At 47.6% G+C, this 17,529-nt stretch overlaps 3 protein-coding genes across 5 annotated transcripts in view; 2 read left to right on the top strand and 1 right to left on the bottom strand.

The window, feature by feature from the left end:
• The first annotated feature begins 300 nt into the window (after nucleotides 1-300).
• On the top strand, nucleotides 301-13,580 carry Nipped-B (Nipped-B cohesin loading factor). Of its 3 annotated transcripts, XM_076526023.1 has the most exons (6): nucleotides 301-745; nucleotides 853-954; nucleotides 1,383-1,495; nucleotides 1,601-1,702; nucleotides 2,187-8,807; nucleotides 8,871-13,580. In XM_076526023.1, exons 5-6 carry the CDS (start codon nucleotides 2,555-2,557, stop codon nucleotides 9,107-9,109), a joined length of 6,492 nt encoding a protein of 2,163 aa, XP_076382138.1. In that variant the 5' UTR covers nucleotides 301-745; nucleotides 853-954; nucleotides 1,383-1,495; nucleotides 1,601-1,702; nucleotides 2,187-2,554; the 3' UTR covers nucleotides 9,110-13,580. The 3 variants fall into 3 exon arrangements, with proteins under 3 accessions (XP_076382138.1, XP_076382135.1, XP_076382136.1); XM_076526020.1 differs by having other exon boundaries at nucleotides 2,187-13,580; XM_076526021.1 differs by having other exon boundaries at nucleotides 1,386-1,495; nucleotides 2,187-13,580.
• LOC117224386 (uncharacterized) lies at nucleotides 13,260-17,394 on the bottom strand. Its single transcript, XM_033477283.2, has 9 exons — nucleotides 16,937-17,394; nucleotides 16,399-16,565; nucleotides 15,909-16,288; nucleotides 15,394-15,818; nucleotides 15,106-15,209; nucleotides 14,770-15,030; nucleotides 14,082-14,706; nucleotides 13,791-14,006; nucleotides 13,260-13,730 (listed from the first exon to the last, which is right to left on the bottom strand). Exons 4-9 carry the CDS (start codon nucleotides 15,612-15,614, stop codon nucleotides 13,688-13,690), a joined length of 1,470 nt encoding a protein of 489 aa, XP_033333174.2. The 5' UTR covers nucleotides 15,615-15,818; nucleotides 15,909-16,288; nucleotides 16,399-16,565; nucleotides 16,937-17,394; the 3' UTR covers nucleotides 13,260-13,687.
• kst (spectrin beta chain, non-erythrocytic 5 kst) overlaps nucleotides 16,633-17,529 on the top strand; it is a 49,492-nt gene continuing 48,595 nt past the window's right edge. The window contains exon 1 of the mRNA XM_033477265.2: nucleotides 16,633-16,928. The gene's annotated coding sequence lies outside the window, so the exon portion shown is untranslated. The remainder of the gene's footprint in view (nucleotides 16,929-17,529) is intronic.

The following is a 17,529-nucleotide window of genomic DNA, read 5'->3' on the forward strand; positions in this document are numbered from 1 at the left end:
AAGAATACCGAATAAATTGATTCGTTTCGATTCGATCAAATTGCCGTTGATCTTGAACCACACATAAATGTTCTCCTTAAGCATGGGGGACTTCCTTGAACTCGAATAGAAAGTCTACATAACCTGAAGAATGAATGTACAATGAGGATCGATGACAGTTCTATTGTCGGAAAGGATAATTTGTCGGATGAATCGATTGATACTTACCGATAGCAAGGATTAAATTTCATCGCGTTCATGCGAACGGCGCACGATAATTTGAAATGCGACGCCGTAGCGCCGGTATACCTGTATCTGGCCCGTATCTACTACGCAACTTCCGCTAACTCGCTGCTGAGCAAAATGGACGCCTTTGTGTCTGTTTTCTTCGTGTTCGCACTATAAATACTGTTTTCACCGCGATGCACCACCTTTGACATGGCGATGTTTACGCGGTGTCGCGAGAAACGTGAGTGAAAATCGCGCAGTGCCGGCGAGCGGAACGCGTTCACTAGTGATCGACGGCCGAACGTGTCCAACCAAATAGGCCACAACCACGGATGACAATTGAGCGAATATCTTCACGACGAGAAGTTCTCGCAAGCGTTTTCGGCAGGGAGGGACCGTTTGTTTTGCCCAACAGCGTGAACATCGATGGTTTTCACACGCTGAACTGCCCAGGGATCTTGGATTATGATACGCCTCCCGCCAAAATTCCATTCACTGCTCGCATTCTGCAGTATAAATAATCGTTCCGCGTAGCTGGGTAAGGCAACCGACACGAAACTTCAACGCGAAGTCTTGTCTGAACCGTCGATATCCTGTAAAACTGTTTCTGTTTCCATCACTGACCACGGTGATTCTATTATTTAGCGGAATATCATTCACAAGGGAGCTTGCCAGCCTGTAGCATCCACTCTTGAGGCCATGTTATCATACATATGATAGTGGATGGTGGATATTCTACCAGCGAAGGTAATACCATCAGTTTTGTGTAATCATAGTGACACCACCGATCTGTGTGCATTTTCGATAGGATCAAGTGAATCACTGACTGAAAGAGTTGTGCTATTAAAGGGTCATATTTTCGACAAGAGAACGATTTGTTTTTGTCGGTGATGTGCATGATCAACGAGTCGCTGTTATTGATTACACGGATAATACTGTATTTATAGATCTTTCTATAAAAAGTGTTATAACAACTTGGTTAATGTGATTGTTAATAGATTTGTGGAAAGTAATTATAATAATAATGAAAATTGTTCTACCATGTGATACTTTTTGTGATACAACATGGAACTATTGGTTTATAGTTGTACATATGCATCGTTATACTCCAGAAAGTGATTCTTTTTAATACGTAAATGAGAGATTATATAATTTAAAAAGTTTTCTTTTTGTAGCAGATTCGGTACAGAGGGACTGTTTGTTTTGGTGAACAATTTGACCATCGATGTTTTCATTCAACCAGTTGATGCTGTAATTTGCAGGATAAATAATTATTCCACACAGCTGGGTAAGGCAATTGATAAAATATCAATGAAATACCATTTTCTCCGTTGATATCGCATAAAATCATTTTTGTCCTTATTACTAACCACGGTGATATTTTATGATTTAGCAAAATTCCATCCATAAGGGAGTTTGTCAGCCTGTAGCATCCACTCCTGAGGCCATGTTATCATATGTATGATGTTGAATGGTGGATATTGTAAAAGTGAAGGTAATAACATTGGTTTCATGCAACCATAGCGATACCACCAATTTGTTTACCTTTTCAGTTAGATAAGGTGAACTGACAACCGAAAAAGTCATTGTGTGGATCTTTTTATATGTGCTTTTATGATGGTAATAGTAATGAGAATTGTTGCACTGTTTTGATCATACAATATTTACTATGGTAGTAATAGTTTTGGTATTGCTGTGAATAAAATAACGTTACAAAATAATTTTTAAAAAATTTGAACGTTTTCTACTGACATTTAAAAAATGTACTCCAAAAAAATATTGTATCAGATTCATCTAACTGTAGAATGTTTTAAATTCCTTTCTAGTACGAGCAGTTATTATAAATTTATGCAAACATTTTATTTATTGATTATAATAGAATTTATATAAAAATTATTGGATTTCATCGATGTTTGACACTTCTTTTCTTTATATTTTTTATATGATTATTCGTGTTAACAGAATATTTTGTATTTCAGGACAAAAAATTAGGACTTACAATGGATCGATTATTGGAGGATCCTCGAGCTTCTTCAAAATTTGGTTGATACATTCTGGTGCACCATGGGAACTTAAAAGAGACTTTGTTAAGTTCCCAGTATACGCCTTAGTGCTAGTGTTCTTTGACAAGCGTTAGATACAATTCTGTTCGACGGTGAAACAATTCTTATATCGGAATGTCTTGAACATGCGTGTGTAAAAACAAAAAGTTCAACAATGATTTCTTTGAACGTTTGTGAGAACAGTGCATTTAGATATGTTCTGTTGATTTATATTTATCATATACTGTGAATGAAAAACATTTTGTCTACATGTCAGTGCGGTGTTCGTTACGTTGGATAATTCTATGAACCTCAGAGTACACGTAAGGACACTGGACCTAATTTTAATCATATTTTTTGTCCAGGCTGTAATGCCAGAACAAATCAAATTCAAGATGAACGGGGTTATACCGAGTGTGCCAATCACAACTCTCGCTGGTATCGCGAGTCTCACCGACTTGTTGCCTGAAATGCCCCTTCCAACACCGCTGCCGCAGACATTGACTAACAAGTCCCTTCTGTTTCATCCAAGAGTGGCCGAAGAAGCACAAATCCTGCTAAGTGTCCGTAACGAGAACTTGGTGCCGCAGCTGATATTGTCCCTGTCGCAAACGTCCTCGGATCACATAGAGCTGAAAGACAATTATGCAAATACGGTACAACCTTTGGAAACCGAACAAAATACTCCAGAGCTACTGAAAGCGATTCTACAGATAAATCCACACGTATTCAAGGGTCCTCAGTACAATTCGCCGAGAAACTGGCCCCAAGGTACGCCTATGATGCATAGCAATCAAACGTCGGCGAATTACGGACGGTTCTCTCCATCCTACTCGAGTTCCTCGGGATCGAGACAAACGCCGCAAGGTAGTCCAGCACACCCTGCTGCCGCTAGAACGGTACTCCCTCCGCCAACCGGTATCATCAACCCCCTACCTAACATGACACCGCAGCCGAACATGTACTCTCCAGCACACATGAGTTCCCCAGGTACGCCGTTAACGACTCTCGGTAATCTAACCCCCCAACACCATAACATGGCCGGTATGACGCCCCAACATAACATGCACATGGCATCCTCCATGGGACCCAATATGCCGATCCAACAACACCAAACCATTAGCATGCAGCAGAATGTGTACGATCCGATGATGAACCAACAAGTGCATCATCCCCTAAGTACGCATCAGCCGATGGATTTGGACAATACAGTGCAGGAAAACCAACAGTTTTTATTAGATCCGGTGACAGGTCTTCCCGACATCGATTTGCCGATCGAAAATATCGAGGCGAAACAAGGTATGGATAACGCGACGCAGCATTTATTGTCGACGACGCAGGCCACGTCCTACCCTAGCATGGAGACCGGAGACATGGTCAATGCTATAAATAGTAACCCAACGCCGATCATACAGCATCAGCAGAACAATAACTCGGAAAAGGGGCTAAAGCTGCCTGGCCCTTTACCGGAGAAACTGAAGGAGCCAGTGGTCATGTTGGACAGACTATCTCTCGCGGACCAAGCTCTGATGCAGAAGAGTTTAGCTGCGTTCGCGGAGAAGTCGCCAAGTCGCGCGGCGAAAATGGGAATCTCGAATCGCGAGGAGGTGAAGTCCGAGTCGGAAAGCGAGGAAGAAATAGGTAAGAACAATAAATACTTTAAGGCACGAGCGAAAGAACGTCAGGTGCAACGGGAGAAAGAGAAGGCAGAAAGGAAGAAGGGCGAGGAGAAAACGCGCAGAAGAAGAAGGGTATTGGACGATGATGACGAGGAAGAGGAGGAGAAGAAGGAGCAGCAGTTATCGCCGAGTAAGCCAAAAATCAGGAAGATCGAGAAGAAGCTGGTTCCGGTGTTGGCGAAGCTCAGCGTGGAGGAGCTGATGGAAACGAACACGTATCAGCGTTTCAACACAACCATAGAGACGATATTCGAGAACACGGAAGATGCCGCGGCCAACGCTGAGTTTGAGGATGACGGCGACGTGCCTCCGGAGCTGTTAATCCCCAAGTACCAGCTGCACGACCTCTGTACCGAAGCTGCCAAGCTGAAGGCGCTAGGGGCTATGGAGTCGATTCCCTCGGACAGGTTAGTCAGACTGTTGAACATTCTGGAGAAGAACATCCGTGATGGGGCCAAGGTATCGCCTCTCGCGGACCCCGACGACGACATCGAAGAGAGTCGTTTGTGGATGCAGCTGGCCATGGAAAGGGTACAGCGTGCGATGGATGCGTCTCTGATCGCGTTGCACATCATGACGTCGAACAATATGCCGAAGATGGTCTATCTGGAAGACGTAATCGACAGAATAGTCCTGTTCATGAAGTTTCAGCTGCAGAATACAATATATCCCTCTTTCGATCCCGTTTATAAGATAGACACGAAAAACAAGACTGACAATTATAATTCTAGCGGCCGTAAGAAGAGGGGTCACATGAAAGAGGTCCGCGAGAAGAGCATCCTCCAGGTGTACAACAAGATGCACGAGCTGGTCGGCTTGCTCGCGGAACTGCTAAACATACAGGTGCTGACGGACACCAGTGTGCTACACGCGTCCACGCTGGGCGTCGCGCCCTTCTTCGTCGAGTCTGTCAGCGATCTTCAGTTGAGCGCGCTAAAGCTCGTCACCGTAATCTTCACCAAGTACGAGAAGCACAGAAGGCTGCTACTGGACGACATACTAGCGTCCATAGCCCGGCTTCCGAGCAGCAAGCGAAGCTTGAGAACGTACAGATTGAACTCAGAGGATCACATACAGATGTTGACTGCGTTGGTGCTCCAGCTGATTCAGTGTGTAGTCGTCTTGTCGGACAACGCGATACCGCAACAGAAGAAATCTCAGGACGAGGAGGAGAAGAAGGAGGAGAAGAAGCCGAGCTACGTGGACGCGGACGTGTTGATCATCAACAAGTACGAGACGGCGACCAGAATAGCGGGGAATTTTTTAAACGTATTTCTGAGCAAATGCGGCAGCAAAGGGGAGGAGATCGATTACAGACCGTTGTTCGAGAATTTCGTGCAGGATCTGCTGGCCACCGTGAACAAGCCGGAATGGCCGGCAGCGGAACTGCTTCTCAGTTTGCTTGGCAAGCTGCTTGTGGGTCACTTTTCAAACAAAAGCTCGGACATGTCGCTCCGAGTGGCGTCCATCGACTACCTAGGCGTCGTCGCGGCTAGATTGCGGAAGGACGCCGTCAGCTCTCACTGTAAATTGTCTACGATCGATCAGATCATCAAGGACATCAAGATAGAGCAGCAGAAGGACTCCGATTACGACCAGGTCAAGGACAAGGAGATCCACGGTCTGAGCGAAGACGAGGAGAGGACAGTTTTTTTACAGAAGGTCCTGTTGGACTATTTGGCTGTAAACGGGACAAAGGATTCTGCATTGGGCTATGCCCGTCATTTCTACCTGGCGCAATGGTACCGGGACTGCGCGGTCGAGAAGTCGAAGGTTGGGCAAGCGAAGAATAGCCCCAGCAAAAAGATGCACAAGAAGAGGGTCAAGAAGAAGAACAAGCACCACTCGAGCGATCAGGATTCGGAATCCGATCTCGACGAACCGGACCCGGACGAGAACGACAACAACGAGCAGAAGAATTCCGAGGCTTACAGGATCATCGAGGAGAAGAAGAAGTACATTATAAGTAGAATAAGGCCGTACAGCACGGGCACGAAGCCGGACATCCTACAGACGTACATCGATTACAATTCCGCAGAGCTTATATCGCAGTATCTCGCCTCGAAGAGGCCGTTCTCGCAGAGCTTCGACCGGTATCTGAAGCAGATCTTGCACGTGCTGACGGAGTCGTCGATAGCGATCCGGACGAAGGCGATGAAGTGTCTAACGATGATCGTCGAGGCCGATCCGAGCGTGTTGGCGAGGGGGGACATGCAGTTGGGCGTAAAGCATTCGTTTCTGGATCACGCGACGTCCGTGAGGGAAGCAGCCGTTGACTTGGTAGGGAAATTTGTACTAAGTAGGCCGGAATTAATAGACAAGTATTACGACATGCTGTTGGCGAGGATTCTGGACACCGGGGTCAGCGTGCGGAAACGGGTGATCAAGATCTTGAAGGACATCTGCATGGAGTGCCCCGACTTCCCGAAGATACCGGAGATCTGTGTGAAGATGATCAGACGCGTGAACGACGAGGAAGGCATTAGGAAATTAGTGATGGAGGTGTTTCAAAACATGTGGTTCACGCCGGTCAGAGAGCGTCCCAGCCTAGACTCCGAGTCGCTGTTGAGGAAGGTGATGAACATCACGGACGTCGTGGCAGCTAGCAAAGACATGGGCCTTGAGTGGTTCGAACAGCTGCTGGTAAGCTTGTTCAAGCCGAAGGAGGACAAAGACGATAGTACAAAAATGCAAACCGAGCCGCCGAAGGCGTTGTTGACTGCGTGCAAGCAGATTGTTGATTGTCTGATCGAAAACGTGCTCCGACTGGAGGAGACCAACCTGGAGGAGGCCGAGAAGCAAGAGAAGAAGGGCTCCTCGCAGAGGCTGGTCGCTTGTTTGACTACCCTGTATCTGTTCGCGAAGATACGGCCGCAGTTGCTGGTGAACCACGCAATCACATTGCAGCCTTATTTAAGTTTAAAGTGCCAGACGCAGGGCGACTATCAGATCATTAGCAGCGTGGCGCACACACTGGAGCTGGTTGTGCCGCTGATGGAACATCCGAGCGAGACTTTTTTAGCGCAGCTGGAGGAGGACTCGGTCAAGCTGATCCTGCAACACGACCCCTCGGTCGTGGCCAGCTGCCTGTCCTGCTTAGGTTCTATAGTTAACAACGTGACCAGGAACTTTAAATTGATCCGCGACTGCTTTAAGAAATATTACGGTCATCTGACCGAGTACAAATCATTCTACGAGAAGAATCCAACGAATCCGATGCTACTCAAATACCGACCGTTCGTCAGGCGGGCGTTGTTCACGGTCGGCCTGCTGTTGCGGCACTTCAACTTCACCGACCCGGAGGTGATCGAAGGCCTGGCGGAGAACATCAAGGACCAGGTGTTCGAGACGCTCAACTATTTCGTGAATCTCGACAACGACGACGTGAAGCACTTCACGCTGTCCGCGATCGGCTCCCTTTGCATACGGCATTACGAGCTGATGCTGTTGCCCGAGCTGAAGGAGCTCTACCATCATCTGCTCACGTCCGAGAACGCGCTTGTCCACATGAGAATCCAGGTGTTGAACAACGTCGAGGTGTACCTGCAGGAGGAAGACAAGAGGATGATCAAGCAGGACATGGAGTGGGCCAAGAGGTCGAAGCAGGAGAACTTGAAGGAGATGGGAGACGTGTCTTCGGGTATGGCCAGCACCGTGATCCAGTTGTACGTCAAAGAGATCCTCGAGGCTTTCTTGCACGCCAACGTGAACGTCCGGCACGCGGCGCTTAAGGTGATCCAGTTGATTCTGGCACAGGGCCTGGTGCACCCGGTGCAAATCGTCCCGTATCTGATCTGTATGAGCACGGATTGCGAGAAAGCGGTGAGCCACAGCGCGGACAAACAGCTGCAGGACATCGAGAAGAAGTATCCTGGCTTCATTCACATGAAGTCGCAATTGGGTATCAGGCTGAGCTACCGACTGCAGAAGATCTTGCAGAACGAGATGACGGTGAGGGGTATGCGGGTGAAGGAGGGCGAGTTCCCGGGCGCGTTGAACGGTTTCCTCTACACGATCCTGAGGAACACGAAGCAGCAGAGGCGAGCGATCGTGTTGTCCTTCCTGAAGCAGTTCGACGAAACCGCGAAGACGAGTTTGTCGCAGATGCTGTATCTGGCCGACAATCTCGCTTACTTTACATATCAAGTACAGGACGAGCCACTGTTCATCATCCACCACATCGACATCATCATCTCGATGTCCGGTACAAACCTGCTGCAGTCGTTCAAAGAGGCGTTACTACCGAAGGAAGGCAGCAACCAACAACAGCAGCAGCAGCTGCAACAACAACAACAGCAACTTCAACTGCAACAACAACAACAACAACAACATACGCAATATCAAACGCCATTGGGCCCCGACGGCCAGCCGCGGCCCGAACAACTGTTCTTGGTGTTGGAGGACGAGGAGGACGACGAAGAGGACGAGGATGTCCTGCTGGCAAGGCTACCGAACGACACCACCGTGCTAAGGGAGTACATAACTGCGAGTCAAGGGTTCCTGCTCTTGCTAACGTTGAGACAGCATTTGAAGGACCTGTACGGCTTCTCCGATCAGAAGATCAGCCAGTACTCGCCCACGGAGGCCGCCAAGGTCTACGAGAAAGCCGTGAACCGGAAGAACAACCTGTTGTTCAAACCGAAGGCTACTCTGCAGAGACTGAAGGACGGCGTGAGCAACGAGGAGCTGGACGCGGAGGGCAGGAAGAAGCTGGTGAAGGAGTACTTGGACTTCAAGCAGCTGATGCTCAAGTTCGACCTTGAGGAACAAGAGGAGGACGGGAACGACGGGGACTCGAGCGGCAAGCAACTGGCGGAGAACGCGAAGCTGGCGCACCAGTCGGAGCTGGACGGGAAATTAGGTGATGGGAACGCGATGGGTAACTATCAGGGAAACGTGAACTCGACGATCGAGCATCCGAACAACTCTGTAAATTCTGTAGCTGGCTCTGGACCTGTGCCCGTGCCCATGCAGCCAATGCACCCGCCTCCGGTGCCCCAGCAGATGCAGCCGCGCGTGCCGAAGCTGACGATACACGCGCACTCGGAGGCGAAGGAGCACCGCAAGCACCGCTCGCACAAAACGGAGAAGGTCAAGAAGCATAAAAAGAAGAAGAGGAGAAGAATCTCCGACAGCAGCGACAGCGGCGACGACTACAGTGATCCTGACTTTCTAGTGTGAGTGCGGTGGTGTCCGCGCCCCTGTGTATATATACATACGCTATGTGTGTGAGTGTGTATGCTCGGACACCCCGGAGACAATTCTGCTTTGCGGGCTGCCTCGACGATATCATCTCCTGCAACATCCGCAACACAACCGACGCCAGGTTGACGCTCGCAAGATGGCGGCGGACTGTTTTACCGATGGTACCGCGAGTGCTCCGAACTGTGTACAGAGAACGCTGGGTGCTCGACGAGAGTACGCGACGCGAGGGGTGTGATTATAACGAGAGAGAGAGAGAGAGCGAATGGAATTACAATGTGATCGCGGAATTACGAATCCGCGATTCTCTTTTGAACGCCGCGTACAAGGGACAGACGAAAGTGGAATAGGTTGTACTGTTTCTTCTTCTTTATCTGTCTCGTGTGCTCGGCGTTCGGAAAATGATCCGCGGGCTGGCAATTCAGCGGGTATCCTGTATGCGTGCGATCGAAGCGAGGAAGAGAAAAATCACAGAATTTTAAATAACGATCTTAGGATTAATCTTGTTGGCTAGGACGAATCATACGTACATGTACACACATACTCACATACATACACACACGCATACAAGCAAAACACGTTCACACGTACGCACACAGAGACATACTTGTACACTCACACGTAGACGGTGGACGCGCGTTCAGATACGTTCGAGGGATGGAACTTGGTTCAGTCGCTCCCTTATTCTTCATCTTCTTCTTCTTCTTCTTCTACTTCTTCTTCTTAAACTTCATTCTTGTTTCTCGGCTCGACGTAACGTAGCTTGTACAAATCAGTCCAAGTCAAGTACCCCGAAATCTTATGAAAACCGCGTACAACGCGGTTTCGTATGCGTTGAAGTTTTACGGAGAAATATAAACGGTCGTCCGTGGATATAATTGTCGTAATAGCAAACGGCAACATCGATCACGATTAGTCATTTGATTTCTCTAGGAAAAATAGAAGGCATATTTCGCTGACGTGTTTGAACCGCGAGCGACATATAGCAAAAGTTTCTGATTTTCTTTGGGAAAAGAGAAGCGCGACTACTTGAAGGAAAGACGACGGATCCGTTAAAACTTGCTCCACAGCGCGCGTGTATAATAGAACGTGTGTAGTTAAAGAAACACATTGCCTATGCATTACGAGAGAGAGAAAGAGAGAAAGAGAGAGAGCGAATGAGAAAGACAGGAAGAGCGAGTGAGAGAGAGAGAGAGAGCGAGAGAGAAATAAAATGTTGTTTGTAATATCTGTACATACAAATTTCAAGTAAAGTATCTTATTTTCTTACAAACTATATAGCGGTGACATTTAAACGAAGAATACTTAAGATTTTGTTGTAATATTAAGTATTTATTCAGAATTCATGTTGTCCCAATATAGTTTGCTTTATGCACTCGTCTTTGGTGTATCGAAGGATGAAATGGAAAAGTAACAAAACAAAAAAGTATCGTTTTTATACAAGCTTAGGAGTAAAATAATTGTAGTGATTTACTCTCGACCGGGAAACAAAAAAGAGGGTGGGGGGCAGGTAGAGAGAGTGAGAGAGAGAGAGAGAGAGGCAGTGAAAGAGAAAATGAGAGAAAGAGAGAGAGAGAGAGTGAGAAAAAGAAAGAAAGAGTGTAGAGAAAGAATGTATGCGTGGAAACTGGCCGAGTTGCGAAACGAAGGAGCAACAGTGAACGAAAAAATGTGGAATAGGATCAATTCGAAAAGCGAAAACGAACGAAAAATTGCGTAGTAGGAGGTACACTATTAATCTAGTCGCGCGGTTGTCCGCTGTTCCTTGTTTCCTCGAAATTCATGCGGTCTCGGATTCGGCCGTTCCGGGCCACGGTGTCGGCCTCGTCGCGCCGGCATCGTGGACCATGGGACACGCCGATCGCTCTTTCCATCGTCGCGATGATTTTTTATACGTTTATAAAGCCCCGTGGGCTGCCATTAACAATGAACAAAAGCAATTCGGGCAGCCGAAGTCCGGGCTGTCCGTCGCGCGTACCCGCTCCAAGAGCAGGTCGCCGGGCATCGATCGAGTCGCCGCAAATGTCACTTTGTGCGAGGAGGAAACGAGGCTTCGGAACCACCGCGCGATCCAATCGGACGCTTCGAAGCTCGCGAGATTTGGAATTAATTAATTAATCAATCGGCAGCGGACGAGCAGAGGACGGTCCGCGCGGCGGTTCGTTAACGAACGCAGACGAGCGAGGTCTCGACGATACGCTTCCTTTCGTTTTACCATTTACAAGTGAGCACTCTATCGGGCTTCAGATCTATATATTTGTCCATATCACGTCGATAAATCTGGCAGCGGAGCGAGTGGACGGGATTCGTTCGATTAGCACTTTAAAGAGTCGACCGCCCGACGGAAATGGGCCGGGGACCGTTCGACCCGTTAACCGGATCGGCCGCTCGTTTTATCGCCGACTGAATCGTTTCCCGGATCCCTTAACGGATCGAACGAGCACGCTGCTTCAATACTCACGCCAGACCGTGGACTCTTACGCCTTCGTGGTGGACCGACGCCTGCTCTGCGCGCAGAATTTTGTCGCGGACCGAACCTCGCGGCTTATCATTCTTTATTTTCTCTCGTTCAAATCAGCGACAACGAGCAGCCGAGAAAAAGAAAGTCCACGGCCAACGATCGATCGACTGTACATAATTGTAAGCGTTCGCTTCCCAGGATCTTACACGTCTTGGACGTCGTTTCGTTAAGTTGTCTCAAGTGATTTCCGTTTCCGGAGCCTCCGTACTACGAAGCCACGCGCTTCGTTCACACAAATTCGATCGGTTATCTTTCGGCGAGGGAAATATATCGCGATCTCGGATCTCGTAATCTCTACCGTCCCCAGAATGTGCAATGCTAGAAGTTAGAGAAATCGTTTTTTTTTCCCGCGGAGCCGTCCGAGCCCGCCAGGCTCGGACGAGAGGTCGAGGATCGCGACGTTTCCGCCCCGCGAAGAGAAACAGAGGCCTCGATGTCGTCGAGCGCGTTCATTGCGAATTCGCCGGACCTCTTCCTTTTCATCACGGTCCTCGATTCCTTTTTATTTATGGTACTTAATGCACTGGAACGAACAAAAAAAAAGAAGATGAAAAAAAACGTGTCGTTCCACCCGTCGTGAGACGATAAACATTTTAGAAATGAAAGCTCGGATTTTTTTTCAACGCGCGGCGAACTAAACTTTATTTTCTGAAAATAAAATCGATCAAAAAACGTCTGTTTGGTTTTGTGTTGCGATTCGATCGTCACCTGTTGCACTTCGGATCGGATCAGCTGAGAGAGCGCGACACCGTTTGCTCGACGACGAACGCAGAAGGGGGGGTTGAGACAGGTCTGCGAGCAGAGAAGGGTGAACGGATCTTTAACTGTACAAAAATGTTCGCGTGTATATATTTATTATATAAATAGCTGGGCTGCGAGAGAACGTTGCATTGTCGTTTCGTTGCATCGAGAGAGAGAGAGTGAAATGCGGGCGTGTCTGTCGATAATTAGCGAAGGGGGCGAGCGAGCGAGCGAGCGAAGGGGGCGGGATTCGACGAATGGTGGTGCGGCAAGAAAAAGAAAAGGGGGCTAAAGACGTGGGAACGAGGTCGAGTGCGTGCGAACGTATGGGACAAGTTGGAGCGTTTTTCATTAAACACTTTATTGTTCGTTGTAATAAACTTCTAGGAGGTATACATTATAAATTCTAAACAGTTATATATTTCTATGTGCATATATACATATATAGGCCGGTATATATGTATGTATACATAGCGTGGAACGGAGGGGGAGCGATAAAACGATATCTTGTGGAGTCCGCGTTTTCGGATCGAGTGAATGTGAACGTAAAAATTACTATTGAGAAATAAGCGAATAAATAAATAAATGAAAAAAAATAGAGCGAGAGAGAGCGAGAGAGCGCGTGATGCTAGAAAGGGAGGGAAAAAAAAAGGTCACCCTGATCGATCGTACTGAAGCACGGTACGAAGGCACATTTGTATTATAACATTATACATATATAAATATAAATATAATTGTATCACCTATGTTTTTTGTATTTGGTAATCTAACGAGAGCGAACGCGAGAGAATGGGAGAGAGTGACCGTGTCCGGGAGAGAGAGAGCGGGAGTGAAAGAGAGACGGATATCGAATTAACGAGCAGAAGGTTCATAGAAAGTATATTATATATATTTGAGTAAATGGATCCTGGGGCTTGGCGTTGTCCACGACGCCCGCCGGGACGCAACAAACGATCGTCTTTATACACACACACACCGGGACTTTGTTCCTTCTTTGTTTTCTGTTCTACCGCTTAGACTGGGGTCGGGGAAATCTAAATGTATCGAGGTCCATTTTCGGGGCCCGCGCGGCCAGCACCTGGACAGGGCCCAGCCTCATTTACTCAATAACTTATTATGTACATCGTCTGAAGAAACCGGTACGTTCGTAAAGAAAAAAAAAGAAATAAACAATTAAGTATGTATCAATCGGACTCGTTTATTCCTGCTTATCTCCACCCACGACGCCCGGTCGCCGGATCGAGTAGTATATGTACCTGTTCCTAATGAACGCTCCGGCGAGGAATTTCTCTTCTTCAGCCCGCGAGATCCGACTCCTCGTTCCGCCATCGAACGCACCTGTAACGCGCATCCCCGTGCAAATTAATCAGCATTTTAATTGGCGCCTCGATTACCCACATTTTCGGGACGTCCTTGATGTACTGCAGCTCGTTGCATCCTCTTTCCGCGATCTTGCACTTCTCTCGCCAGACCGCCGTGCTGTTCAGCAACGTCGAGAAGTCTCTGACCTTGAGGAAGTCGGACATCTTCGTTGTCGGCAGCTCCATCTTGTTCTGCCTCTGAGAGCGCAGTATTCGGTCCTTCCTCCTCTTCGCGAACTCTTTGTCCTGCTCCCTGCAATCGTCGGAATCAGTGGCGCACTTGGGTGTAGTAATTAGAAATTATAGAAAATAAAATCGATCCTTCTACCTGAACGCCTTGATCAACGAAGAATCATATTTCTCCTTGAAGTTCGCGCTCGACTCTCTAGACGCGCTTTCCAGCGCCTTCTTCTTCCGGTACTCCTCCAGAGCAGCCTGGATCCTCTCCTTCTTCCTTCTCCTCTCGTTCTCCTCCATCTCTCGCTTCAATTTCACGCGCAGCTTCATTTGTTCCTCGTCCATCTTGCTCTTGTTCTCCTTCTCCGTTCGCCATTTTCGAATCAGTTCCTTCTTCTCGCTGTTATTCGATTCCGCGCTGCTGCTCGACCTCGTCGCGATCTTGGTAGCCTTTCGCACCATCTTTCTATCTTCTTTGCCGTCCTCTTTCAGGACATCGTCCTCCGCGAAACGATCCTCGACACTCGCGCCCGTCTCTTCGACGGATTTCTTATTCTCCAGCTCCTTCTTCCTCCGCCATTCTTCCACCGCTGTTTTCTGCTTCTCTCGCAAATTTTGGTACAGCTTGTACCATGCTTCATGGTTCACTATGGCCTCCGTGGACAGATCCGGGCACTTCTTCTGAATGGCAGCAACCAAGGCGGGCACGTTCTCGCATTTCTGCCGCGATTTCAGGAATAACGAGTGGTCCTCCCGACTCCAGTTTTCCGTGTGCCCTGTCGCACGATTTCAAAGGTCAATTCAGCGCCTCGTTCAACGTCCCCGATTGTCCTTGTTACCTGTCTTGGCCACCAACGCGTGGAAATCCTCGACGTCCTTGTGATTCATTTTCTCGGTTCTGGCCTCCGGTCTGCCATGGGACGACGACAGAGCGTATCTCCTCAGCTTTTCGCATCTTTCCAGCTGCGGCGCGAATTCCCGCAGCTCGTTGTCGAGCGCGGTCTGCTCCTGCGCCAACGTCTCCTGAACCGAACAGGACCCCGTCAAATCCTGGATCTTTTGCGAAAGCTTGAACAGTTTTAATCTGTACGTGTTTACGTCTAAACATAACAAAATCGTCGTTGTATATTCAACCTAACCGAGGACAATGAAATCGAGGGGGTGGCAGTGCCTACCTAGCTTCTTGATCTCTTTAGGGTTCTTCGTGACGTCCTTGGCGAGCTCCAAATCGCTGGCAATGTCGGCCATGCGTTTGTACAGCCCTTTGAGAAAGTCCTCCCTAAAAAAAAACGCGAGTCGATCTAGGTATTTCAGTTGATACTATTTTTTTTTATTGTATAATATTATGTTAGATATAATTATATATTATATTTATTATATATACAATAAATTATATAATTTATTATATTTATATATTATATTATATTAATTATATAATTATAAAATTACATATATATAATAACCTTTTCACCGTTAAGTCCCTGTAAGTGTGGACGATATCCTGCAACAAAGCTGGCTCTATCTTCATGTTCTCGATCGCAGCGGTCAGCCCTCTCTCGATCACCCCTTCCTGTTGCTTCAGTTTCAGCAGCGGCTTCAGGTACAGCTCCCTCTCCGCCGAGGTCAACCTTCTCCTCGTCGAACCATTTTTATCTACGGTTTTGACAACAATACTGTCGCTCATGGACGCCAACGATTCAATTACGACCACGCAGATCAATCTTGCACGTCGGGGTTGTTGATTCCGCCGACCCTTTCTGTGTTCTATGTCTATGGGTTTCCATGGCAATTCACCATGGACTTCGGCCGGCAGACACTCGTCGCACCTGCTCGTTGCAACCTTGAAATTGGGTATCAATCACTCGAATAAGTTAACCTCTGTGTTTATCTGAAAGAAAGCATTTTAATCATTGTCCAGTAAACTTTCTATCATCTAAAACAATTCAAGTCGGTCGGTCCAGTATTAAAAAATGTATACCGTTTTAAAAAATGTTAACTCGTTTTTGCTCCTCACTCCATAGGATATCTCTAAATGAATGCGGACTAATGATATCAGAAAACTCTACAAATTCGACAAACTTTTAAATATAAAAATAGTGTTATTACACGTAGTGACGAAAAACTGAAACTGGTAGATAAATTACCGACTTTTTTTATCGACCGATTAACAGTAGGAAACGCAACTGTATATTTCCTGGAGTTATTTACTCCGTCGACAAAATCGTTTACCAGCTTGATTACAGCGTTGTATGGATCCGCAGAGGTTCCAATTTCTGCCGCAAGAGGCGCCATCGTCGCTAAATTTAGCCTGACGTTTCCATGCCTGTCGATAGGCCCTTTCAGAGAAACCACGATTATCTATAAATACGGAAATATGTGATACAAATCTAAAGTGAATTCCTAAAAGTAATTTCAGACTAAGAGACATTAATTTCTAGTCTCGAGTCACTAGTTTTCCATATATTTACTTTGTTTTTCTACTTCCGTGTTTCCAGACGTCGCCACCAAATGGCGCCACGATGACGTTCAAAAATCTGGAAGTTCCGCCGTGTTTTCGCAGATATCGCCTGCTGCCTGAAGGGGACTTCGATTGGCCCTCCGGTCCGTTCGCCGCACGGGGAGGGGATGAAATGCGCTGGAAATTATGGAATCCCTATATGGTCGATGGTGGGGGGGGGATCGAGACGGAGAACCGCCGTAGTTCGAAGCCGCAAACGCATTGGTGCAGATCTCGGTGGGGTTCGCACAACACGTTACCGCTCCGACTCCGACTAAGTTGGAACGCGTGCGTTTTCACCGTTCGATTGTCCCGTGTGTGCGTGTGTTTACCAAGTTCGTAACAAAGTCCGAGCAGATATTCGACAACAACGGGAAACGGAGTGTGTACTTCGAGTGGATTCGAGGTGTGCGTCGACAGTGTTTGACACAGTGTAGAGATTTGGGGCGAGTGGCGGCTGGCTTCGCTTTTTGGATAAGCTTCGTGGCACACACCGAAAAGGTACGTACCTCGTCGGAATTTGTCAACAATTTCTGCGAGTCGCTTGGCCAGCTTGTTGCCGGCGGTGCTGGGCTCTCGATCGTAGCCGTTCGTGTTCAGCGTTCGCTCCGTTCGTCGGAACGAAATTTCGAACGATGTGTGCTCTCTCGCCCGAGTAGATCATGCTCGCCGAGTCGAGTTTGTTTATCGTCCTCGCGGCGGTTCGATCGGCAAACAGAAAGTTTACGCGCGCAAAGGTCGACGGGTCACGTGGGACATTTCGTACACGAGATCCAGTGATCCGACGCCGCAGAAAAATGATCGTCGTGCACAAGCCTCCTTAGAGGCTTCGTTCCGTCACGACCGAGGAATTCCTCGCGAAACTGCCTGTTCCGACGAGAAAGGCTGATCTCCGGGAGATTAGGGGATAAGTGTGTCGCGTCCATTCAAATTCTGTCCCCCCAAAAAATACACATGGACGCCTTTACGCGCACACGTTTTTTTTATCGTTATTTTCTACCGTTGGTAGATCTCTTCTTTTTGTTCTTTTTTTTTTACTAGAATATTCAGAACTACTCGGGTTCCATTTTTCTTGCTTTGCTGAAACCGAATTTGTTTACAA

Source organism: Megalopta genalis, chromosome 13 (genome assembly GCF_051020955.1).
Source record: "Megalopta genalis isolate 19385.01 chromosome 13, iyMegGena1_principal, whole genome shotgun sequence".
NCBI classification, from domain to species: domain Eukaryota; kingdom Metazoa; phylum Arthropoda; class Insecta; order Hymenoptera; family Halictidae; genus Megalopta; species Megalopta genalis.